The 27,896-nt window shown below is 35.3% G+C and overlaps 1 protein-coding gene and 1 long non-coding RNA gene across 14 annotated transcripts in view; one reads left to right on the forward strand and one right to left on the reverse strand.

The window, feature by feature from the left end:
* Positions 1-27,896, reverse strand: part of Syt20 (synaptotagmin 20) — a 238,264-nt gene that overhangs the window by 133,503 nt on the left and 76,865 nt on the right. For 12 of the 13 annotated variants that reach the window (XM_089073016.1, XM_089073017.1, XM_089073012.1 and 9 more), the window contains one exon: positions 23,925-24,077. The exons of the other annotated variant lie outside the window; for it this stretch is intronic. In XM_089073016.1, the coding sequence (XP_088929142.1) occupies positions 23,925-24,077 (153 nt within the window). The remainder of the gene's footprint in view (positions 1-23,924; positions 24,078-27,896) is intronic. 13 annotated transcript variants of the gene reach the window in all.
* LOC148937443 (uncharacterized) lies at positions 6,457-8,011 on the forward strand. Its single transcript, XR_016138396.1, has 2 exons — positions 6,457-6,752; positions 6,851-8,011. It is a non-coding gene; the product is annotated as an uncharacterized LOC148937443 (long non-coding RNA).

A 27,896-nucleotide genomic window follows, 5' to 3' on the forward strand; every position in this document is an offset into this window, starting at 1 on the left:
TGTAGATGTATTCCCGTCATTAATGTATCGTTCAGTGAAATGCCTGACGCGGTTTTTGCCGAGCCGTCAAATATTACTCGCAGTTTCGTTGCGCTAGACTCGCCGTGATGCGGCAAATATATCGGATCTATTACGCTCGTTTCTTCTACTACTTTCGACATGTGATTTAATTAAATGTATTTTCGTATGAATTTAGAATATTGAAAAATTCTCTATTTGTTTTAAATTTTCGTTCTAAATGTATTAATCTTTTCGTTACTAGTTCTCTTGATCTAGCGAGCTCTGTTTTATTTTTGCAGAAGAGCAACCTAATGATAAATCGTCCCGATGAATCTCGAGAGACCGTGTTTACAAATTGAGACTCACATTTTTTTCGTTCCTCTTCGGATATGATGACACATTTATTTACCATATATTCCTCTAATTTCCAGAATCTTGATATTATGTCGTTAACGGATATTTGTATTAGTAAGCACGTATGCACGTTTGAATTTGAATGATCGCTAGATTGATTCGCAATTAAATGTTCTGGTATCGAACCTGCGACTATCCTGCCCAGTTTGTTTTGTAAGATTGGTAAATCGTCGCCGAGTTTGATTTTTTCACCCTTTAATAATTGAAGAAAGAATTCTCCGCCTACAAGTACGTCTATATTGTTGGAATTGTGAAACAATGGGTCAATCAATCTAAGGTTTTTTGGAATCGGTAATCGAGATTCTTGAATTGAAAATGACAGTAATTCCTTCATTATTCTTGGAACGAATAATATAAATTCAAACGATTTGAAGTTCGCGATTTTAATTGTAACCGATAGCTCTGTGTGACCGCGCACTTCATGTTGTTCAAACCACTAACAGACTCGCAAACCTAAGCCATTTAATTTCAAACCTAGCCTTTTGCAAGCTGCTAAAGTTATAAAATTAGTTTCGCTCGCGCTATTTAATAGTACTCGCAACTGACAATCGCGGCCACTCCTCTTGGCGTTAACAATAGCGGTCGACAAAAGAACGCGTTTATGCTTTGTTTGTCTCTGCACATAACATACCGCTAGATTATTCGATGCCTCGCTAGAAATGATCGATGTACTGTGCGTCGAATCTGTTGCAAATCTGGTGCTACCGGGTATTTCGGTGATGGCGTCTACTACTCCTCGAGATCTTTTTCGATGTTGCTGATTTCTTCGATTGATGGCAAAGCGTGTTGTGCCGCTTCCCGCATTCTCGGCAAGATTTGCAGCTTGAAACAAAATGTTTGTTACGAAGACAGTTAATACTTAATTTTAATTATTTAATTATCTGAATTCTGTTCTCGACAATTGAATTCAAAAATTGGTTGCAAAAATAGATTAAGTATTGCCCTTGATACAGGTAACATCACCCTGGTTGAATCATTGTCGCCAATGATGTTTTGTTTTGCGTCTTTAAATAAAACGGTTGGTTTTTCTTACCGTCGTCTTTCTCGATAGTGTTCGCTCTCGACTTGTCACTTATACCTCCAGAGCCCTCACTTATAGATATACGCTCTAAAATTTGGCACCGTCGTTGCAGAAACTCGATCATCGTGTCCGTTGTTACCTCCTTCAATGCCTCGGCATGTTTCTCTCAACGTCGCCTCGTAGTGTTGTCTAGATTCTTCTCGATGAGGTGAACGACCAGTTCTCCCCAGAATTCCGTGGGAAGACTCATGGAATGCAAACTTCGCATCTGTTTCTGAACATGATCCACGAGTTCACGAATCTCCCGGTAGATTCCCGATGCTCTCATGGCAGTTCAAATAAACACTGAACATGTCACTTTCGGATGGCCCTCTCATCGTAATGCTTCCTCAGCAATTCCCAGGCAATCGTGTAATTCCAATCGGAGATCTCGATTGATTCGATCATCCAAGCGGCTGAGCCCGTCAATGATTCCATCTAAATATTGATATTTTTGCACGCTCAATAGGTCACTATTGTGGATCAATGTTTTTAATGTATCAGCATATCATCTCCATTCCTCAAAATCTCCGCTGAACATTGATAACTTGACTTGAGACTCACGTGATGTGCTGGAGTGCGAATCTAGTCGTTCCAGTATTCGACCCTGCTGCTCCAACATTCGCAACAAAGCATCGCCGTCACTAGTGTAGAAATTTGATCGTTGATGTTGGCTTCGAATATTAATTGTATATTTTAATTTAAGTGGACTGTATAAATTATCGTTATAAAAATCTCGTTCTCTTGCGTGGTATTCGCTCGCTTGTCTAGACTATTCGAAGGATAGATAGGATGTCAGTTGATCATTCGGATAATCGCTGCATGAGCACTACTTGCTGCTCCAAAACTTGTGTCAGACACTTTCACTAACCTGGCCTCCATTGCCGCAAGTTGAAGCTTGAATTGGCGATTTCAATTTTTCTAGACACTGTAACAACGATGCCCTTGTCGCAAAATATTGGTCCTTGAATTGCTCTTCTTCCGCTGCATTTCATTGTTCGTGATCTTCCTCAGCAGTGCCGTCAATAGTTGTTGCGAGATCGCTTAAAATTTGTTATATGCTTCAGCCAGAGTTTAAATCCGCGATTCGACTTCTTCCTTGGAAGTGCTTCCTAAATTGTCGCTTATTCGATTTATAAAATTTCTCGCCGACGTTAACTTGCCCTTGATGGCTCCTCTTTGTCTTCTTAACAATTCAACGCTCATCATGCTTGTTAATTGCGATCCGGCTCGACCAGAAATGTTGTTGAATCGAAAAGAAATTTGATCGTTGATGTTGACTTCGAATATTAATTGTATATTTCAATTTAAGTGGACTGTATAAATTATCGTTATAAAAATCTCGTTCTCTTGCGTGGTATTCGCTCGCTTGTCTAGATTATTCGAAGGATAGATATTTCGAACTTGTAGGATGCATGGTATGTGTATTTATTATTGACTGTTAGTTATCTTTCTAATGTGTTATTATATTTCAAATCGTCAAGGTTTCGATGTTTGTTTCATTCGCACAAGTAACTCGGATGATCGTTTCTTATTTCTTAAATTTCGCGATACATGAGTTCTATACAAAACCTTTAAAATTCTACATTGATTTAATATATTTCTACATTGATTGTCATCCACAAAATTGTACGGAAATGTCAATCTTTTACAAAAAATAATTGTACAACAATGTGACACATACATAAAGTTTTATAAATAATTAAAATTTTTTAAACTCTCTTTTAATTATTATTATTCATAACGAAAATTGTGCAATGATTAATATTTTAGTTTAAAATAAAAAGATAAATTAAAAAAATATAAATTGTATTAAAAAATATAATGTCTACTTAAAAAAAAGATAATGTGGTACTGCGGGAACTCGAACTCGTATCGGATGCATGAAAAGGGAGTACCTCAAACCTCAAACTACTCAGCTATATCGACTTTCCGTTTATTGGTGCACGGTTCTAGTACTTATTTCTCAGCTGATCGGGCGCCCAACTTGCAATTTTTTCAAAAACCAAAGCCCATAAACATGCCACATGTACGTGTCTCATGTTTTGTGTGTGTGCTTCGCATTGCTCCACTTTTGGTCTTTCCATGTACAGCACCGATTTCTGAATATATTATTGCCATATTTTTAAAATTTGTAAAAATTATCAAACAGGACGACGAATGATCGAGTTCATTTTCATTCGCTCTTTCTCGATGCGATGATCGACCTATCTTGGTTACCGCTGATAATTGTTGACATATAGCGAATGAATGAAAAGAGTAAGCAGATATTAATAGTGAACCAAAAGGGAAATCGTTACATATGATCATTGTACTTTACATATATTGTAATATTTATTATAATAAGTATTATATAATTGTATGTATAAAATTAATAATTAATTTATTTTTTATAGATTTTAGTATTATTTAAAAAATACATGCAATATTTTAAGTACTGCAATTTTAAAACAATGATTTTAAGACTATTATTTAGACATTCTAATTTATATAAAATTTTAACTACATTCTTATTATGTATAAAAATTTTAAATAATACAATGAAAATATATATAAAATTATTTTACAATATATCTTTCAAAATTCTCTTAGAAACTGAAAGTTTCCTATGTTTTGAGTAATTACAAATTCTACAAGTTTGTTATATACTTGTTGTTGTAGCATATATTTTCGCTTGCATCAAGTAGAAAAAGAGAGAAGAAGTAAAATATAAAATTGATTATTTCATTAAGTGCAATAAATTTGTCGAATTTATAATTAATTACTCAAAACATAGCAACTTTGAATTTTTAAGAGAATAACAGAAATATAAAATAATTTTATACATTCTCATTTATTACATTATTTAAAATTTGTATAGATAAAATTATATACGGCTTATTATAATAAATATTATATGTAAAGTACAATAATCATATGTAACGATTTCCGTTTTTGTTCACATTATTAATATCTGCTTATTCTCAATCTGCTTAGTTTTAATTCATACGCTACATGTCAACAATAGTCAGCGGTAGCCAAGAAACATTGGAAACATTCGACCAACGCAGCGTGGACAATACAATAGTATTTCTATTTTCTTCTTACGGCGCGTCGAGCGCGAGAGTAGGATAATATTTCTATTTTTTTCTTTTGTGTGTGTTACATATTTTATATATTTTGTGAACGCATTTCTTGTGCGCGCTTGCGACACATTACAGTGCCCTCTACCATATTATTCGTCGACTAATTTTCTGTTTTTGATAGTCTACCATATCCATCTCACACACACACACACACACATACACACACACACACACACACACACACACATATATATAAACGAATTTTTGTGATATTCTCCTATTCGTAATAAGTGTCTAAGCCTGATTATAAGAACTCTACGTCGTCACTTCCTATAAGCTAGTAATCTAGCAACAGTAACCGTGTAAGTACAGACTGCGGAACTTTTATATTAAGCATATACTTTAAAAGTAAAGAGTATGCAATACACAATACTTTAACCTGGCAGGTCCTAGTTTCTTTGTTTTTTTTTTCATTAGCCATGGTAGATTTGATCGTATTGGCGTTTTCGTAAAATGTCCAGATGTATGAACATGGCCGCCTGTCTGATTTGTACTCAAAGTTTCTGATAATTAAAAATGCATTTTTCACGAACATTACTTGGGTTTTTCGTTTACTAATCTCTGCTTATCTATAGGTTATGGGCCCAGAGGTAATTTGAATACTAAAGTAGTGTGGTTTCGAAATCGGAAAGTGCGAAAAAATCGAAAAAAACTGAGCGGGTCTATCGTGCGGGTCTCTATAGGTCATTATACTCGTTGAAAATTGCCAATCGATAAAATGGCGGGCCAAAACTTAAACGTAATACCATTTAACGATAACAATCATTCCAACTGGAAATTTCGTGTTAAACTGGCATTGGAACAAGCCGGCGTAAACAAGGTTTTGGAAGACCCTTGTCCAGGAACTGGAACCAGTGATGCGGATGCAAGAAAACAGTGGTTGAAGAATGACGTTAAGGCAAGGAACATAATAGTATAATGTTTGGCAGATAATATGCTGGAATTAATTAAGGACAAAAAGACACCTAAAGAAATATTAGAGTGCCTGCAAAAAACATACACCAAGAAGGGCATTGCAAGTCAGGTGATGCTACGGAAAAAGTTGACTTCTTTGAGGTACACTAAGGAAAGTCTCTTGGCTAGCTTTTTAAGAGTTTGACCAATGCATTCATGAATTTAAAGCAGCAGGTAGGAAAACTAGAAAACAGTGAAATTATTACACAATTGTTGGCAGCGATGCCAGATTCCTATAATGCCATAACAACGGCAATAGATGTTATGTTTTCACAAGATGAAGATAGTATCACAGTAGATTTTGTGAAAAATAAATTACTGTTGGAAGAGTCTAGAAAGCAAAGCAAAGAAGAGGAATCTAATAATAGTGCTTTTGCTGGACGCTTTAAGAAAAAATGGAATAAAAGCGGAAAAAGCCAAGAAAAATCTGACGGTAAGGCCAAACCGTTTCCTTATAAATGCCATGAGTGTGGAATTCGAGGTCATATAAGGGTCGACTGCCCCAAGCTCAAAAAGAAGACAAGTGAAGCTAATGTAGCTAAGGAAAGTGACAATGAAGAAGAGGTAAGTTTCTTAACCGAACAAAAAAATAAAATAAGTTTGGTAACATGCAAAGAGAATGAAGTACGATTCATAGTAGATAGTGGATGCACTAATCACCTGATTAATGAAGCTACTGATCAGCTAATAACAAATTTAAAGGCAATTAACCATATAATAAACGTAGCTAAGAAAGGTGAATGCATAAAAGCTGAAAAACAAGGTGATCTCCACTTGAATACAGAAAAAGACAAGCCAATAGTGATAAAAGATGCATGGGTTTGTAGGAACTTATTTTATAACCTCTTGTCTGTAAGAAAAATTGAAGAAAATGGACTATAGATTGTTTTTAAAGATAAGAAAATGTTGATAATGAGAAATGATAAGATCTTTGCTGAAGGAAAGATTCATGGAAATTTGTACATGATAGTGTTGAAAATACCTGAAAAAGCAAATGTGGCAACGTGGCTTGAACACAGAAGGATGGGTCATTCATGTAAATATCCAGCGCCAGGTGTCTGTGACATATGTTTAAAAGGGAAACAAACAAGACAACCTTTTAGACTTCTAGCTGAAGAAAGAAAGGCAAAAAGGATATTGGAATGTGTTTCAAGTGATGTCATAGGTCCCATGAATCCACTCACATTTGACGGTAAAAGGTATGTAGTAACCTTTATTGATTATTTCTCACATTTTGCTACCTCTTGACAAATAAAAGTAAGGTTATGGAATGCTTTAAAAAGTACCTGTTGCACAGGTAACAGCAAAATTTGGATGCAAAATAGAAACGTCTCAGATGTGACAACGAGGAAGAATATGTCTGGACTGAACTGAAAGATTTTTGTCTGGAACAGGGAATAAAAATTCAATACACCATTGCTCATAATCCAGAGCAGAACGGTGTAGCTGAGCGCTACAACCGAACAATACTAGACAAAGCAAGATGTCTCATTTTTGACTCAGATTTAGACAAAAATATGTGGGGCGAAGCTATCAGAACTGCAGTGTTTCTAACAAACAGAACTGAGACTAGAGTACTTCCGGATCAGAAATGTCGTGCTGAAATTTGGTTTGGTGAGAAGCCAAACTTAAAGAAAATAAAACTTTTTGGTTGTACAGTTTATAACCACATATCAAAGGAGGACAGAAAGTCAAAATTAGATGCCAGAAGTGAAAAATTGATTATGGTGGATTATTGCGATAATGGCTATAGACTGTGGAATGCTGAACAAAAGATAGTACTAGGAAGGAATGTAGTTTTCGATGAAGAGAAAGGAAACTCAGTAAAAGTACAGATCAACAGTGAATTGAACACAGAGAATGAAAAACAACCCAACCAAGTCAAAGGAAAGAAGGAAAACTCTAGTAAAGTAAAAGAAAGTGATAGTAATGACAGTTCAGAAGAAGATACATATTATGAGACAGAAAATGCCAGAGAAAATGAGAAAACCCAGAAAACCCTGATATAAGACGAAGTAACAGAGCAAGAAAGATACCAGAATGATTAAGAGACTATGACATGGATTTTGACTTGAATTTAATGACAGCATTGTCAACTGGCCATTTAATTTCTGAAGTACCAGAGACATATGAAGATGCAATCAAAGATAAAGGATAGCAAAAAGCCATAAACAAAGAACTAAAATCCTTAAACGAGAGTGAAACATGGGAGCTGATTAGAAGACCGAGTGATACAGAAATAATTCTCTCTAAGTGAGTTTTTAGAGAAAAAGTAGTTAACGGTGAGTCAGTTAAGAAGGCTCGACTTGTTGCTCGTGAGTTTAAGCAAATGAGCTCATTAGAAGAAGAAATTTATGCTCCAGTCTTAGAAAAGTTTAAAATGTCAGATTGCAAATTATCAGAAATACTGATGCAGCCTAAATTGCAATTGAATGTTAATACAAATAGGTTGTCATACAAATGTTAATTTATCTTATTGTGAGTTACTAGGTTGTCTTATAGGTTGTCTGAGATTCATTGGATCCATTTTAAAAATGTTCTCAGATATTTGCAAAATATAAAAAATTTTTGTTTAAAGTATGTCAAAAGCAATAATTCTGAAATTTTTTTAAAATCATTTGTTGACTCTGATTTTGCAAATAGTATTGTAGATCGAAAAAGTATCACTGGTTTTATAATCAAGTTAAATAATAATTTGATCTATTAGAAAACTGAAAAGCAGAATATTGTTACAATTTCAAGTTCTGAGGCTGAATACGTTGCGTTGTCTTCCTGCGTAACTGAAAATTTATTTTTGGCACAAATGCTTAATGAAATTTTAAAACAAAATATTTACCCGATAAATATTTCTGAAGACAACCAATCATGCATTAAGATGGCTTCAACGTTAGAGTGCAAAAGAACAAAACATATTGATGTCAAGCATCATTTTGTTCGCGACTGTCTTATCCAAAATAAAATCAAGTTAATATATGTTTCCACTGAACTGCAAGAAGCAGATATGTTCACTAAGGCGTTATCGAAAGTAAACTTTTGTTCTTTTAGAAACTCTCTAAATATTGTAGAATTAGAGTAAAATTAAACAATATGTTCTTTTTTAAGTTAAATTTAAGTGTTGCTTACTTATGATTTTGGAGTTTTATAAGTTTTATTTTTAAGCTTTTAAGATATAACTGTTTTAAATTTACTAGTGATTGTAAGTTTGAAGTATTGGAAGGGGATGTAGAAGTAAAGGGTATGCAATACACAATACTTTAATCTGGCAGGTCCTAGTTTCTTTGTTTTTTTTCATTAGCCATGATAGATTTGATCGTATTGGCATTTTTGTAAAATGTCCAGATGTATGAACATGGCCGCCTGTCTGATTTGTACTCGAAGTTTCTGATAATTAAAAACGCATTTTTCACGAACATTACTTGGTTTTTTCGTTTACTAATCTCTACTTATCTATATACTTTCATCAAATGACAGCTCTCGATAGTAGGAAATGGTAAAAAAGATCTAAATTATTAAAATTTCTCTCGTTCTTGGTATCTGCTTCATATGCTAAGCACATATTAATGCATAAACTTTAATTGTGAAAAAGGATTTCCAGATCTATAAAGTTAATAAAAAAATGAGAGCGATACAAAAATTATTGCATTTTGTCGGTAATACAGACAAGTTTAGCATTCCCTTAAGAAACGACATTATCATTATTATCATCGTTGCCTGTATGATTGCAATTTCTGTCATGAGAGGCGCTGGTTTAGCTCGGCTGTGTTCGAAAATTGATTGTCAGCACTGGTAGCACTATGAACACTATTCCAAAATTCACCACCAGCATACTGTGGCTGTATTCCAAAATTGACTGTCAGCGCTGACAACATTATGAACACAGTTCCGAAACTGACATTCTATAATAAAAAACATGATACTGACATAATACTAACATTCTATCAATCAAGAGATATGAATCTTGATTAATTCATAATCAGGATTAAGATCAATTAATCTCCTTGTAATTGTTATAAAACATCTGTCATAAAAAAATCTGATCTGTAAAATAATATTGTATATTATTAGATGTACAAAAAAGTTCTGAACTTTTTTTTGTAAAATTCAATCTTTATTCAAAAACAAACAAAAAAATATTAATCAGCGAAATATTCCCCGTTTCTATCAACGACCTTTTGTCATCTTTCGGGTAGCTTGCGAATTCCTTGACGATAGAAGCTCACTGGCTTCGAAGTGATAAAGTCATCAATGCGTTTTCGTATCTCTTCAAATTTCACGAAATGTGTATCAGCCAAGTGATGCTGCAGCGACCGGAATAGGTAATAATCGGAAGACGCCATGTCTGGGCTATTCGCCGCGTGCGGAAGAAGTTCCCAGCCTAACGCAAAGATATGGTCCTGAGTCGCTTTCGCAACATGTGGTCGAGCATTGTCATGAAGCAAGATCACTTTACGACGTGGCCAGTCCATGGCCTCTTTTCTTCTAATGCATCGCTCAAATTGGTCAATTGTTGTTGGTAGCGGTCGGCCGTGATTGTTTCACCCGGTTGTAACAACTCGTAATACAATACATCTTTCCAATCCCATCAGATACAGAGCAAAACCTTCTTGGCGTGGATATTGGGCTTTGACGTCGATGTCGAAGGTTGACCAGGGTCAACCCATGATTTTCTACGTTTAGGGTGTAACGCAGTCACCTCGTTCGACGCTCGGATCGGCTCGTCAGTGTCCGGGTTCGAGAGGAGGGAAGAGACTCGAGCATACGCGAACACAGGTTGCAGCGAAAAGATCGTTTATTGGTAGAAAGATAGATACAGAGTAGTGCAGGGCCGAGTGATGTCGCAGTGTCGTTGGTAGCAAAGCGGAGACGCAAAGCGGTTGGCGTAAGGTGGCGAGAAGCGCAAGACAGGTGCGGCGTGCGGTCGACAACGGTTTATTTACACGTGACTATGGTGCGGTTACAACTAAAGAACTTAGGGCTACCGGCTTATAACTAACGGACTTAATTTATATCACATGCATTTACAAGCTAATGTCAGGTTGGACGGCGAGGTATTGCGGGCAGGGCCGAGTGTCACGTCGAGCCCTGTCTTCGCAACGGAAACGGGCGAAACCTGGTGGAGCTGAGCGAAACCTTAGCCCGAAGAGTAGTGACAGGAGTCGACGAAACCCGACAGAGCTAAGCGAAACCTTAGCCCGAAGCGTGATGACAGGAGTCGGTGAAACCCGACAGAGCTGAGTGAAACCTCAGCCCGAAGGTAGAGAAAACCGATAAAACCCGGCAGAGCTAAGCGAAACCTTGGCCCCGAGAGATAGTAGGTACTGATCGGTGTCAGAAGTCGGATCGCAGGATGGGATCTGGTTCCGATGTCTCGGCCGGTCGGGCTTATATACCCGGCCGGCGTTCCCCACTGTGCGCCGTCGGTCCGGCGGTGGAGAGTCGGTATCGCGTGGGGTACCATGAGTGATAGCGTGAGCGAGACGGCGCGTGCGGTGTACAGGCAAGCGAGTGGAATAACGCGAGCGGTGTGCGTGCAAGCAGGACAAATAAGTCAGGTGTGTATGTATATATGGATATATATTTTCCTTACAAGTAACGGCCCTGCCGTTACAAAGGTTATCATAAAGAATCTACTTTTCATCCCCTATAATGATTTTGTGCAGAAAATCTTTTTTCCGGACATTATACAAATGTGTAGAGAAGGAACATTTAGCTCTTGGATTGAAATTGATGAGCTCAAGTTATAAAAAAGTGGTCTAAAGGCATTTATACATTATTTTTACAAAAAATTGTTACTAAGCATGTATATTAAGCCATTATAGATAGATCATATTTAACAAAAATATTTGTTATATAAAAAAATGTCAATTATATTTGTTATATAAAGATATCTAGCATCAGCGCACTTTTCAAACACAAAAAGATGTTTAACAAAATGCATGATATCATTACAAAATTACCTTTTTGGAAAAATGTAAAAACAGGGTGTCATTTAAAGGGACTACGAGCGGAGATATTGCTACACAAAGTCCGATTAAATTTTCGTCGTAAATTTTTACTTTAAGAAACGTCGTCATTATTATTTGTACATATCACTTGGATTTAGTAGAATAAGATGTTTCTTATAGTATGCAGTTTTTATAGCAAGATATAACTTGGCCAGTTATTAATATCAAATCTTTTATAAATAATTATGACGACGTTTCTTAAAGTAAAAATTTACGACTTTGTGTAGAGTATGTTGTATAACTGGAAAAACGCTGAAGAACAGAATTTCAAATCGACAAATAAGGAAGCAATGTGAGGTACAGGACATTATAAAATTTATGAAAACCAGAAAGAAAGATTGGAATGCCCATAGAGAGAATGGATAATGACCGACTGCCAAAAATTATAAGAAACGAAATAGCATCAGGAAAGCGCCCGGGAAGACCCCCAAAGAGATGAGTACTGGATGTCCACATCCTTCACAGAGTCATCCTCACATCGTGCATGAAGAGAGCTCAATAGATTGAACAGGTTTTGCCTTAAAATAGATGAAGAAAAAGAAGAGAAGACTTATTGTGTAGCAATATCTCCGCTAGAGTATATAAATCCCTTTACTTGACATCCTTTTTACATTTTTTTAAGAAGATAATTTTGTAATGATTAATAAGTCTTCGAATAAATACAAGTACAGGCCTTCTTTGATAAATGACAATCTGTCGTTAAGAATCTCTCTTCTTGTGTCACATTCTGCTGCCTATTAAAAGGATTATTAAAAATCGATTAATAACATGAAAATACACACGCACAAAAAATACGAAGGCGCAATAATGTAACAATATTGATTCATTCGCAGATGGAACTACTGTCAAGATCTTTAGTGTCAAAACTATTCTTTTATGGTCACTATTTTTTCAAATAAAATCATATTGTTACGAGTGGTGTTCCACTCGTCGTTGCTCTCGAAAAAATCAATATTTCAGAAATCGATATTTTAAAACAGAAAATCGTTCCTTGACGATGTGTCGTGGATTGTTCTGTATAACATGTGGTTTTCATATTGTTGTTGTTTTGCGAAGATCAGTGGCGGACGAATGTGTGTCCGCGACGATCTAATTGTATATCTTTTTAATAAAGTTCCGATTCTTTGTAAAAAAGTGTTGTTATTTCACGTGTGGCTCATCCGCATAACGTGACTCGCGATTCGTGACCGCCGCGAGTGCTACATTTTGGGGGCTCGTCCGGGATAGTAACAATTCATCGGACCAATCGTTTTTTTATATGGCGGAGAGTCGGACGCTGGCGGGCATAGAAAGTGTGACGGAACAGCGAGCGGAGTCCGTGAATTCCGATAGTGCAACAGGGAAGCGGATGACTTCGGCTAGAAAGAGGATTTGTGTGCGGACGGAGCAATCGGAGACAACGGATGTAGAGACAGTTCTCACATTGGAGGAGCTTCGTCTCATGAGAGCAGAGCGCGCTACGCTGTTGCAACAAAGATCGGAGACTCGTTTGCTTTCCGGTCAACAGGAAGAGTCAGGACAGCGTTCGGAGGAGCAACGCTACGCATCAGGCCAGTCTAACCTCAATTTTAATTTTGTTTCTGTAAATAGTCTTGGTATTAAATTAAAGTCAGATATCTTTGACGGAAATGTTCCGTTGCGAGAATTTTTGTTTAGTTTAATTTAATCGCGCGGGCGAATAATTGGGGGAATGCAGAGAAAGTTGTTGTATTAGTGTTGTCTTAGAGGGAAGGCGCGTGCAATTTTAGAGGGAGATACGGAATTGGAAAATTTGCAGTTCAATGATTTGATTTCGCGTTTAGAATTACGTTTTGGAGAAAAATTTTCAGTACAAACTTATTATATGCAATTCATAAATCGAAAACAAAATTTCGGGAAGGATATAACTTCTCTTGACTTGGATTTAGAACATTTAAAACTCTCGTCTTGCTTATCCGGAGTGTTCACCCGGTTTACAAGGTAAAATTGCGTGTTCGCAATTCATTATTGCACTTACAGACGGGAATATAAAACAGATTTTACAGTTAGAAGGGCTCATATCTTTAAGGACTGTCGTTGAAAGGACAATAGTGATAAAAATCATAAAAGATAATAGTTTTGAAAAAAAGATAATTATAATTTTTCGAAAAATTGTAATTTTTCTAATTTTAACGGGAGAACTGATTTTGGAAATGTACAGAACGAAACATTTGGAAATCGAAAGATGAGAGTTTCTAGTCATAGAAAATTTTAAAGAAAAGAGAAAATTTCCCAAGAGGAAATTTTCCCAAAATGCAAATGTAGAAGAATGTTGGCAATGTAGAAAACGAGGATATTTCCGTTCAGAGTGTTCATCCCTTTCTGAAAAAAGGGAAAATAGGATTCGTCGAGCTTTCTGGAGCGGGTTTGACGCGTGAGGGAAAAGCCCCGAGTAGTATTAGGCGTTTTAAGAAAGGGATACACGAAGGAAGAATATTTTGTTTTTCGCGAATTTCTAAATGAAGAAGATTATTTAAGTTTATTTAAGTTAGATACGGGCTCCGATGTAACACTAGTGAATAACTTTGTAATTAAGGGGAAGCCTCTTCCAATAGGGAGGAATAATTTGAGATATCTCACAGGAGAAAAGATCCCGATTAGGTTTAAAGTTCTAGCAAAGATAGAGATTGACAGATTTTCGTTAGAAATTCCTGTGCATGTAGCGGAGATTACTGAGGATTATATCCTGGGCGCAGATTCCTTCTCGCGCATTGGGATGCAGACAGCTTTAGAATCTTTTCTTCAGGGAGATCAGAAAGAAAGCTTTTGTCGTCGGATAATGCATGTTGAGGAAGAGGTACCGAACTGAGAGAATTCTTCAGAAATAATTCCCGTGAGTTGGATGAGGGACAGTTGGAGAAGACAGTTTTTGCTGATTTACTTCAAGAATTCCGGGATGTATTATTTTTCGAGCAAATTGTTGCTGAAAAGTGCGAAATTCTCTAACATGAAATTAAGTTGCAGGATTCTCGTCCGATCAAGCAAACTCCGAGGAGAATCTCAATTCATATGCGTTCAGAGATTGAGAAAATCATTGAAGAAATAAGAGGTTATAGAGGAGTTCTTCGAACCCTTGGATCTCTCCGGCAGTTTTGGTAAAAAAAAAAGATGGTTCTCTTAGCTTTTGCGTAGATTATCGGAAGTTAAATGCGATAACAAAGAAAAATTTTTATCCACTGTCAAGGATCGATGATCTTCTAAATCAGTTATCAGGTATTAATTGGTTTTCTACTTTAGATTTGAAAAGCGGTTACTGACAACTGAGGATCTGTCCTGAGGAGAAGGAAAAAACTGCTTTCTCTTTAGGTAATGGGTTCTGGCAATCTATTGCAATGCCCTTTGGTTTATGCAATGCCCCTGCTACTTTCAAGCGTCTTATGGAGCGAGTTCTTCGGCAATTATTTTCTAAAATTTGTCTGGTTTATTTTCTAAAATTTGCCTGGTTCATTTTCTAAAATTTGTCTGGTTTATAATCGTAAAACAAGGAGATGAAAGAAAATTTGGGAGAGTTTCTTCGTAGATATCGTGCTGCCAATCTTAGTATTAATCTTAAGAAGTATGATTTATTTAGTAGACAGATGAAATATCATGGGACATATTTGTTCAGCAGGGATTTCAACGGATCCCGAGAAAACCGAAGCAGTCACGGAATGGCCGGTACCTCAGAATAAAAAGCAGATCCGGAATTTCCTTGGATTTTGCTCTTATTAAAAAATTTGTGAAAGGTTTTTCTTCTATTGCAAGACTTTTGTTTAAATTGACAGAGAATCAGACTAAGTATATCTGGACTGAGCAAACAGGGAAACATTTCAAGTCAGGAAACATTTCTTAAGTTAAAACAGGCATTATCGACCGTGTCTCTTCTTTCTTTTTCGAAAGGGGAAGGGAAGATGATTTTGGATACTGACGCTTCAGGTTTTGGAATAGGAGTGGTGCTTTCTCAAGTTCAGGATAGCAATGAAAGGATCATTGCCTATTATAGTCAAGTTTTGAGCAAATCAGAGCGAAATTATTGTACCACAAGGAGGAAGTTATTAGTTTTAATCGAATCAATTAAACATTTTCATCATTATCTATGGAGTATATAATAATACGAATAATACTGCTAAGTCTACGCGCAGAGATGAATGCAATTGCCTGCAGCACCTATTGTATGGGCCCATGCATATATGGCAGTATTGGCCATCGACTCACTCTATGCAATCAAAATGAAGTGCTCAATATAAGTGATATATAGTATAAAATGAATTTACAGATAGATAGTCAGCTTGATAATGATGAATTGAAGCCAGTGATATAAATGTTATATTATAAATTAATTAGATTGACATGATGTAGGATATATATAGCTGTCACTGCTGCTCTAATCTATCTTACATGTCACAGACTGTATCACATGCACATGGTAAAATATCTACTAATCAATAAACAATAAATATAACAAAGAACTCTGCATATAACTTTATTTAACAATTTCAATAAATTAACATAAATCAACGGCACATTGAGTTCTTTACAATAATATCTAGCATGTCAAGGTGATAGGTATCTGTGTACTTTCTTTTCAAAATATAAATAAATTTAGGGAGTTTCGGAACCCGGTTATTTAGGGAATTATGAACTTAACTATTGAGTCTTTAAAATGTGTTGATTTTGTTAGAAAGTTACTGTTTTCTTTTTTTTTAAGTTTACTTCGAGTTGAGTTCAAGAACGTGGGGAATCCTCTTTTTTCGCAAACATTTAGCTGAAGAAATTCTTTTTTTTTTTAAGAAGTCTGCCTCGCCCCCGATTTTTTCGAGTCGTGATTTTTCCATGGGGACTATGAGCGAATGCCGAGGCAGGGGCTCGGTGAATCTTTTATAAGACATTGGATCCACGACGAGTATCCCCACCTTGCTCGAAGAATTGAAGACATAAGAAAGAAGCGCACAAGTCTCGAAAATGAATTTTAAGAAAGAGGAAAGAACGAATATCCGTAGCAAGCGTCTACTGGGCGGCAGATTGGGATCGGGAACGGCGCTCAGTAATCCGTAGTAGCAGGGGAGAGCAGGAAGTCATACGGAGTCTCCGCCAAAGAAGAGGAGGCTTCTTGAGCGGAGAAGATGCGTACAGTTGTCGGGACGACAATTAGAAGGAGGGGGGAGTGTTACGACCGAGCGATGTTCCGTTCATCATTGCCTTCGGGAAAATCAATATTTCAGAAATCGATATTTTAAAAAAGAGGATCGTTCCCTGACGACGTTGTTAATTGTTCGGTGTAACAGGCGATTTTCATGTTGTTTTTCGGAGATCGATGGCGGACGGACGTGTGTCTGCGACGATCTAATTGTATATCTTTTTAATCAAGTTCCGATTCTTTGTAAAAAAGTTGTTATTCCGCGCGCGGCTCATCCGCATAACGCGACTCGCGATTCGTGATCGCCGCGAGCGCGACATATATTATTTGTTAAATATTGTTATAATATGATTTCTCTAATTATTCTGCATATAAAAGCAAGATACAGTTATCAGAAGAGTCAATAATTTACGAGACATATATTATTCTGGTATATTCTGACATAAAATATAAAATATTTTGTAAAATATTCATTTTTAGATAATCATATTTTAATGTAATTAATTTTTATGTATAAAATAATGAAAAACTCAATTGAAGTAAATATTATTGCTACGGCTACTGCTACTACTACTGCTGTTGCCATCATTACTACATTACTACATTACTACAACTACTATTACTGACGACTGTACATTTTGGACTATCTTTTTATATTAGCTATTAGCTCTTCGTTTCTTAAAAAAAATTTTTTTTATTGACAATATTATATACAGAGTAGACCATTTTAATTTAATCAGTCAATTTTCTCGAAATCTTTAAGTTTGAAACAAAAATGTTTCAAATAAAAGTTTTATGGCTTCAAGGGAGAAAGAAGATGGTTGACCTCGAGAAGATGTCCTTAAGATCAAATAAGATTACCTAAAATTTTTTAAATGGAACCATCATTTTTTATATATTTTTATAGCAGATCTTAAAACCTTTTCAAAACCTTAATAAAATATTTTTCGTTAAATATTTTCTGCGTTATGAGGTTTGACATAAAATACTTACATTTGACAAAAAGTAATAAATAAATTTGATATAAAATATAAAATATCTCATAAACTATTTATTTTTTGGCATCTATATTTTAATTCTTTCATGTACAGAATAATCATGTACAGAAAAGAGGTAGATCAATTGATGTAAAGAAATATAGTTGTTGTTCAAAAGAATGAAAATTTACAATATGCAACAACATATTCTTTTTGAAAAACAACTATGTATTTTTTTTACACTAATTGATTCATCTCTTCTTATGCTGTATATAAAAGTATTAAGATATAGTTGCTACAAAATGAACAGTTTATGAGATATTTCATATTTTATATCAAATTGTATGTCAAATTCAAATCTCATAACTCAGAAAATAACTTAATGAACAAATATTTTATTATGTTAGTGTTTTAAAAACGTCTTGAGATCAGATATAAAAATATATAATAAAAAATGGAGATTTCCATTAAAAAAATTTTAGGTAACCTTGATCTGATTTTAAGGACATCTTCTGGAGGTCAATCAAGGTCACTGTCTTCTTTCATCCTTAAAGCCATAAAATTTTTGTCTGAAACATTTTTGTCTTAAACTTAAAGATTTTGAGAAAATTGACTGTACAAATTAAAATAATCCACTCTGTATAATGAATCAAATTATAAAAAACATTTTCACTGTGGTGTGCCATATCTGAGTATGTGAATTTTTCATAAACTTTAAATGATTTTCATTTAAGAATTGTTATATAACTTTGACATTTTGTATAAGAATTTTTACTTAAGGTGCGTTCCATTCATGCACATGAACGCATAGAAATCCGTTTCATTTTTCTTCATGCGCATTCCCTGCATAAGTTAACTTACCGCCAACCGCATGATTCCGCCTCTTCCGGTGCATAAGACCGCATAAAATGCTCACCTCGCGAATTGAGGCACGTCATGCAAGCTCATGCATAGAACAAAATTGGAAGGATAACAAAAATTCTGAATTTTGAAAATGAAAGATAAAATAAATATTCCAATTCTTTTTGAGGAAAAAAAAAGAATTATATATGTTACGTCCAGCCCGGAGTAAAATTGAAAATAATTGAGAATTAAGAATTAAGATTTGTGAGCGGAGTACGGATGGGTTTGGAAAAACGCGAACAGCTGCTCTCTCGAAGGCCAAGCGTGGAAACGTGATCCCTCGAATCCGAGCGCACTGATAAGTCTCGGCACTAGGTCAGCGATGCGAGAACGCTATGACGTTATTTCACAGACGTGCGCTGGTCGGTCATTTTCTGGTCGAAAAACTTAATTGAAATAAGATGGGTGTTTTTAAGAAAAATAAAGAGAATTTAAAATTAAATTAAATGGTTAATGTTATACATATTTTTGAGAAGCAAGAGAAATGATGTAATCGAGTGTGCATGTATGTTATCGCGGATGTTACAATCGTTCGGCGGCCATCGGGTAGGATTTTTAACAGGGAGAGTGTGAGTGTAAGAGTGTATTAAACGATGATTCTATCCGGTAATACATTACAAATATATTTTGGGAACTTAAATTAAAAACGAAAAATTGATATTATTTAAATAATATGTATGTATATATAATGGAAAATTAAGGAGGAGTGTATTCTTGAATTTGTTCTGAAGGAACGGTTGAGAGATCAAATAATTCCGGAAAATCTATTTCAAAATTAGGAAACAAAGATTCTCCGTTATTGGAGAATAAAGGACCGGGAGATAGGATTTCGAAGTCGAGGATAGGTTCAGGATCAAATATTAGGTGTACAAAAAAGTTCTGAGCTTTAGATTTCATACAACCAAAATAACAATTTAAATTTTATATATCTTCCCGCCCTTTTGCGGTTTTAAAACGTTGACATTTGGCCTTCTAAAATGCCATACGGTTTGGCGTTTGATGCACATAACCTCAAAAATCAGTAGTGTTTATGATGGCAATAACAAAAGAGCATATTCGATTTTCCACTTCGCATTTCATCTAAAGAAAAATGCTGCTGAAGCCACTGCAATGATTTGTGCTGCATATGGAGAGAATGCTGTAAGTCATACTACATGTAAAAGATGGTATCAAAAATTTCGTCAAGGAGATTTCAGTCTTGAAGATGAACCGCGTGTTGGACGCCCTCAAAAGATTGAAACGGACGAATTGCAAGCACTGCTGGATACAAACTCTGCGCAAACTGAAAAGGAGCTTGCAAAACAGCTTGGCGTTACGCAACAAATCATTTCCGTACGTTTACATACGATGGGAAAGGATTTCAGAAGGAAGGCAGATGGGTTCCGCATGAATTGTCCGAAGACAACAAATCGTCGGCGTAACACTGCACTCACTTTGCTTTCAAAGTTCCGGAAAAAAGATTTTCTGCACAAAATCATTACAGGCGGTGAAAAATGGATTCTTTATGATAACCCTTGTAACGGCAGAGCCGTTACTTGTAAGGAAAATATATATTCATATATATACATATACACCTGGCTTATTTGTCCTGCTTGCACGCATACCGCTCGCGCTATTCCACTTGCTTGCCTGTACACCGCACGCGCCGTCTCGCTCACGCTATCGCTCATGGTACCCCACGTGATACCGACTCCCCATCGCCGGACCGACGGCGCATAGTGGGGAACGCCAGCCAGGTATATAAGCCCGGCCAGCCGAGACATCGAGACCAGATCCCATCCTGCGATCCGACTCCTGACACTGACCTGACCAGTACCTACTACCTCTCGGGGCCAAGGTTTCACTTGGCTCTGCCGGATTTCACCGGTTTTCTCTACCTTCGGGCTGAGGTTTCGCTCAGCTCTGTCGGGTTTCACCGACTCCTGTCACCACGCCTCGGGCTGAGGTTTCGCTTAGCTCTGTCGGGTTTCGCCGGTTTCCGTTGCGAAGGCAGGGCTCGACGTGACACTCGGCCCTGCCCGCAATATCTCGCCGTCCAACCTGACATTAGCTTGTAAGTGCATGCGATATAAATTAAGTCCGTTAGTTATAAGCCGGTAGCCCTAAGTTCTTTAGTTGTAACCGCGTCATAGTCACGTGTAAATAAACCGTTGTCGACCGCATGCCGCACCTGTCTTGCGCTTCTCGCCACCTTACGCCAACCGCTTTGCGTCTCCGCTTTGCTACCAACGACACTGCGATATCACCCGGCTCTGCACTACTCTGTATCTATCTTTCTACCAATAAACGATCTTTTCGCTGCAACCTATGTTCGCGTACGCTTGACGAGCCGATCCGAGCATCGAGCGAGGTGACCGCGTTACACCCTAAACTCAGTAGAAAATCATAGGTTGACTCTGGTCAACCTTCGACATCGACGCCAAAGCCCAATATTCACGCCAAGAAGGTTTTGCTCTGTATCTGATGGAATTGGAAAGGTGTGTTATATGACGAGTTGTTACAACCGGGTGAAACAATCACGGCAGCCTGCTATCAACAACAATTGATCAATTTGAGCGATGCATTAGAAGAAAAGAGGCCATTTACTGGCCAAGGACATCGTAAAGTGATCTTGCTTCATGACAATGCTCGACCACATGTTGCGAAAGCGACTCAGGACCATATCTTTGCGTTAGGCTGGGAACTTCTCCCGCACGCGGCGTATAGCCCAGACATGGCGCCTTCCGATTACTACCTATTCCGGTCGCTGCAGCATCATTTGGCTGATACACATTTCGTGAGATTTGAAGAGATACGAAAACGCATTGATGACTTTATCACTTCGAAGCCAGTGAGCTTCTATCATCAAGGAATTCGCAAGCTACCCGAAAGATGGCAAAAGGTCGTTGATGGAAATGGGTAATATTTCGCTGATTAATATTTTTTTGTTTGTTTTTGAATAAAGATGATTGAATTTTACAAAAAGAAGCTCAAAACTTTTTTGTACACCTAATACGGTTTTCCAGCGGGATCGGTAGAAAATTCGGATAAAAGCTAGGAAAAGCTAGGAATGAGGAGATTCGAGAGGAGATTCAAGGGTGGTTAATTGAGAGAGAAAAGGATAAGAAGATTCAAAAGCAATAGTAGAAGAAGTGATGGTAACCGTTCGGTAGATTGGTTCGTCGGTTAATCGTTTCGTTTTGTTTTCTTATTTTTGACTCTGAATGTCCGCCGTGCTTCACCACTATAATGGCGACGGGGTTTTAATAGACGGTCAGATTTTCGAATTTTAAAAGGCGGTGCTTTTGTTTGATTCACTATGGGGGAAAGGAAAAAATGAAATAAGAGAAATTTCGCACATAATAAGGTTAGGAAAGGAAACTAGGAAAGACAGAGACAGAAAACTGCGTAGATAAAGAATTCGGGAGCCATCGAGGGCCTTCGGGAGGTCCCAAGTAGTTCACACTGGCGAGAAAGAGAAAAAAAAGGAAAGGTAAAATAACCGGGAGCCTTCGAGGGCCTTCGGGAGGTCTCAAGTAGTCCGCACCGATGAGAAAGAGAAAGATAGATGAAAGATAAGAGGAAAGAGGATAAAGAAAAGAGAGATGTAGCTTTAAATGAGATGAAATGTCGAAAATTAATCAAATTACTTCAAAATTAATCAAATTACTTCAAAATCAACAAAGACTTACTGATAAACGATTAAAATCGGGATTGCTGAAAAATAAGCCTGTATATTCTTTTGGATATTCTTTTGGAGAGTTGACTTGCTCACTACTTTTAATTTATTAATTGAATAATGAATGTTAGACAGATAATATTGGATTAAGATATTACTGGATTAAATTTTTTAGAGAATAATGCTGAATGAATGCTTAATGTACTGGATGAAAAATTAAAAAAAAGTGGCTTAATGTACTGGATGAAAAATGAATGCTGTGCGCCCCAGAAGAGAAGCCCCGTTTTTATAGGCTGTCCAGAGTCTAATTCTTGTAGAGGAGGGATACTGATTCTGGGAATCTGGAGTAGCTAGGCGAGGTAAGACAGAATCCGAGCTAGACAGGATGTTACATTAGATAACGCTCGCTCGTGCTCGTTGTATGCTTATGCTTAATATACAGACTTGCTACAGATCCAACCTGAGGATTTATAATATTTAATAATGTTCTTTTCTTATTAAATAAAAAGCTTGTTCTAATATTCTTGAATAGTTGGAACGGTTACAATTCTCTTTCTTTGTCTGCTTATCTTATAAATAAATCGAAATATTCGTGTATAAGAGAAATATTATTAATAGCCCTTTTGGGGAAAGAAAAGAATCATGGAGTCCATTGGACGTAACATACAATACGAATATCACCTGAAGAATATCAAAAATACTATAATATCAAAATACTATATAAAGTTGACATTTCTTCATCACTTGATTCACTTTCAAGTGAATCACTACTTGACTCGCTGCTTAAAAAGTATGAATTAAAATCTTTCATTACAAAAGATATTACGGAAATGATTAAAGTGTCCAATTTTGTCATCCATGTTGATCCATGTTTCTAGTATTGCATGAATTGCATAGAATCTGTTCCGTTATTAGATGCGCATGATCAATGCATGAAATGTGTGAGAGAAACGGGGTCTGCATTCCATGCTATGCGTTTGCCATTTATGCGCATCATGCGTGAAACAGAACGCATCCTTAAAAATGTTTCAGAATCTAAAAATACATCTGATAATTTTAAGACACATTGCATAGCATAAGTATTATATCTGTATTAGATTTCATTGATGATTATTGAAAATTGACTATAAATTGATAAATTAGTTTTTTATGTTAAATCTTTTTTTATTTAGGACAAGCGCTCTTTTTTTTATAAAATCTTTTTTTTTTAGAACGAGTGCGTGTATACTTAGCGCTTTCTTTTTATCTTTGAGAAAGTTAAATAGTTGAGATTTTTTATTAAGTAAAAGTTAACAAAAATACACATAAGTACATATATATATATATATATATATATATATATATATATATATACATAAGTTAGATAATTGAGATAGTTTTTTATTAAATAAAAGTTAACAAAAAGTATATTCATATAAATAAAAATAAAAATAAAAATATAAATTAAATATATTATTAGCATTAATATATTTACAAAACAATTACATAATAATTACATTTGAAATTTTGTTTTAAGAATATGTTTACAGAATCATATTATACAATTTTGACATATTTATTATTATAAAATTTTATATATTTATTATTAATATTAATCATTGTTTTTCAAACTTTTGTTTATTATCTATCGTAAATCAATTACTTGTGTTTTCTAACGTCTAATATACATTTAATATACATTATTAATATCCTACCTGATAAGAAGGTTTCATTTTGTAATTGAACAAATGAATCTCCGGACTGTGAAAAACATTCTTCATGTGTTTTAATGATACTTTGAGTGAACACAATTCTGTGTGATTCGCGTATCTATCGTGATCATATGCAACAATATCTAATATCCATTCCTATAAAATAAAATAATTGTTAGAAGAATGAGTCAAAGCAAGTAACTTTTATACTTCTACAACGACAAATTCTGTTTGCAATAAAATATAATAATAATAACTTGTATATTTATCAGCTTTCGAACATAGACAGATATATTTTAACGATAGAGATGTAACTCGTAATTGTAATAACAAATAAAAATCATAAGAAGAGAGCAAAAAGGAATTTTACATAAGTCAATTATATATTTCATTAATTAGATGTAAATAATATTGCAGAACAAATTTTATTTTTAACTAAACTTATATTAGAATTCTTCAATCATAAATTAATTAACAAAACTATAAAATCCACTTGAATTCAATAAATAATTAGTCAAAAAATATTCATAGAAATCATAGAAATAATATTAAGAATAGGCTAGTAAGAAAAGCTAAGTAAAATATTCATGCTTATTTTTATATTAAAAAAACATACATAAATAAATGCAAATGTTTCCTGTAGTAAGGTTATCTTCGGTGTGATGATAAACAAATAAATAATATAATCGACAAAAACATATATGTAGGATACATATATATATGTAGGAAATTGAAATATCGAGTATAATACTTTATTCCAGACTATAATACAGGATGATTCAGAACAACCATTTATCCTTAAAATCTCATATTCCTGAGTCGATTTTAAGATGATTTTTCCTCTACCAAATTTATAATAAAGCACCTTCCCAGTATTCCGTCCAGCTTCGATCCTTCGGATGAAAGGCCGACCATCCACCCGTCAGCCTAAAGGCACAAAAGCGCCAATAAACTTTTTCAAATTTGCGTGTAATTAGTCACGGCCAATGGACTGTACGCCGGAATACGCTACTCAGCGTGATGCGGCGGAAACACCCGAGCGTGCTCGAAGGGACCCAAACGCGGAATTCGAATCATAACAAACAAATAAACAACAATGACAAATAAATAATTTATTTTTATTATAATTAGGGAAAATATAATAATACCCACGGATCGATACAAATCTTTCCGAAATCATCCGAATTATTAATCGCCAGATATAAAAAGTCGAATCCGACAGCAATCAAGATAAATTCTCAATTTCCTCGGAATCATCCGCCGGGCTCGCAGAAGCGAAATCGACGAAGAGAGATCCGAGAATGAGGTTGTGAGTTCGCAGTCCCAACCGCGCGCGCGCGCGCGCGCGCGTGTGTGTGTGTGTGTGTGTGTGTGTGTAAGAATGTGCATGCATGTGTTACATGTAACAATACTCGCATGTAGCAATCAGCTGATCGCAACGAATGCCCCACATAATCGCGAACATAATTCGCGAACTGTTTTCTCTTGTAATTTAAAAATTAAACTTCTGATAAAAATTTGGTAGAGGAAAAATTGTCTTAGAATTGACTCAAAAATATAACATTTTAAGGATTTTAATATTTAACGGTTGTTCTGAATCACCTTATATATGCTTTATTCAAGACGACATTGTACAATGCATGAGCTTTCAGAATCGTTTCCTCTTAGCGGCGGATTTTCTGGTGTCTCGTGAATCTCACACTTCGCCGAATTCGACCGTGTCTTCTTTGAAATCCTTCGCCAATCACAGGAAAACACGAGCTCGATCATCACGAGAATAATACGTGATCAGCTATTTTAGGATTAGCTGTTTGCTTCGGTTCGCGACCTAAACACGTTCGTCACGTCCTCGCGAAATACAAATTAGAAATAATGAGGTTTGAGAAACGATACAGTTATATTCGCCGATACCTGTATAATTACTTGTATTATATTTAATTTCCTATATATATTAATTAAGATCGCAAAAGTCATGAAGCAAAATAGAATTTGTTATATAGTTGTCTAATAGATAATAAAATCATTAAATCATACAAAGATTATTGAAAAAAATTATTGATTAAATCAGTTTTGACAGTATATACTGACAAATAATAATGGAAATAAGAATATAAATGGAAAGAATTTTAATATACAGTTTTTATGGATACTTTAAAGAATATTTTTAAAATATCTTCCCTAAGAATTATATACAAAAAATATCTTCCCTAAGAACTATATACTAAAAGTCTTTCCGTTCTTGGCACTCTTATATCTTAAAAAATATTATTAGATAAAATAATCGATGCATTAAGTTTTATTCAAGTTCTTTTCTCTATATTTTTATTCTTTTTATCTTTTGACAATATTTTTTAATTTTAGTAATGTTTATTTATTAATTGGATTATTTTTATTAATTTATAATTCATACAAGATATATTTTTCCATATTTTCATATTATTAATAAGATTTATCTTTGATATAGAAATAGAATCAAGAAATGATGAGACTTCTGATCAGTCATTTTATTTTTAAAAAATATTTTAACAAACAACAGCAAATAACATAGCCGATTTCTCGGTAAACAAGATCTTGGTTGCTAAATCTTTATATGAAATAAATTCAAATAAGCATATCAAGAATTACGTGCCCTTAGCAGACTTTTAACATAATGGTTCTATAATAATTCAATAATCAAATATTTTTGATATTGGTTATAATTCTTTTTATTATCCCCTCACTAGAATTATAAAAAATATTTTATATTTTATGACAACGCATTTTTTTATTTTCGATTATTTAACTTATTTATACTTTATCTTTGTATTATTTAATTATTTTCTTTATGTATATTTATTGTGTAGTTCCTGCGATCTTAAACATCATTTCGTTTTTATTCGATTTTTATTGAACTTATTATCAAATATGTAATTGATTTAGTAGTATTTTATGTTAATTAATTTGCAGCTGAAAAGATTGAAATTAAATTGAAACTTGTTTTTCAATATCATTTATCGTGTAAAACAGTGCTAGATTTTCCCTGTCGGGGTTGTGAATAAACGCGCGGTTAAGTTCGCCAGATTCAACGGGATTCATGCGGAAAGTAATTATTGAGATTTTATGATGTGTAATGAATGCATTTATTATAACCAAACAGAAAAAAAGAAACAATATAATAAATATTTAGTTAACAATAGTCGTTTTGTTGAAAATCGTTTATAATATTCTTGAGATCATGCTGCTGTATCGAGAGGTGCCGTAATATAATTCGGCGTTCGCGGTTCGCGCGTTGGCGAAGATTGCTACAGCGCGTTAATTATCGGAAGATGGACTGATAATTATGGTCGCGGTATTCGCGCGCGCTTTTCGGCTATCAGTGAGGCAGTTGCAAGTGATCGTTCGCGTTATTGCCTAGCAACGAATGATCATAAATCACCCGTGTCACACTGACTAATTCGTAGGAAGGCAGATTCTTCGGTGATTTCGCTTACAAATAAGTATATATATATATATATATATATATATATATATATATATATATATATATCGATGTGAGGGTAGCGCCGAGTGGAATATATCGAGATATATATATATATATATATCGATATATTCCACTCGGCGCTACCCTCACGCGAGTTGGAGTCATGTCGTTGTGAATTTTATTAATATTATTATTAAAGAGTGTTCTTGTAAAAGAGTGTTTTCGTGTTATTTAAAATAATAAAGTGTGTTCCTTAAAAGTGTGTTTCTTAAAATCTGTTTCCTCCTTCCTTGCTGCGCTGTCTGTGTGTATGTCCGCCGCGAGCGCTACATTTTTAGGGACTCGACCGAGATCGATAAACATGGCGAAATGTCAAGCGGAATTAACGGGGGGAAGAATTTAGCGACGGAAGTAGGACAAGAAGGAGTGTCGGGGAGACAAGTTGTCTCGGCCAGAGAGCTTGCACGCGTGCGGAGAAACCGGAAACGATTCCGAGCCCGGAGATGATTCTCCGT

This window comes from Pogonomyrmex barbatus, unplaced genomic scaffold, assembly GCF_055798465.1.
Source record: "Pogonomyrmex barbatus isolate J1 unplaced genomic scaffold, ASM5579846v1 scaffold14, whole genome shotgun sequence".
Lineage (NCBI taxonomy): Eukaryota > Metazoa > Arthropoda > Insecta > Hymenoptera > Formicidae > Pogonomyrmex > Pogonomyrmex barbatus.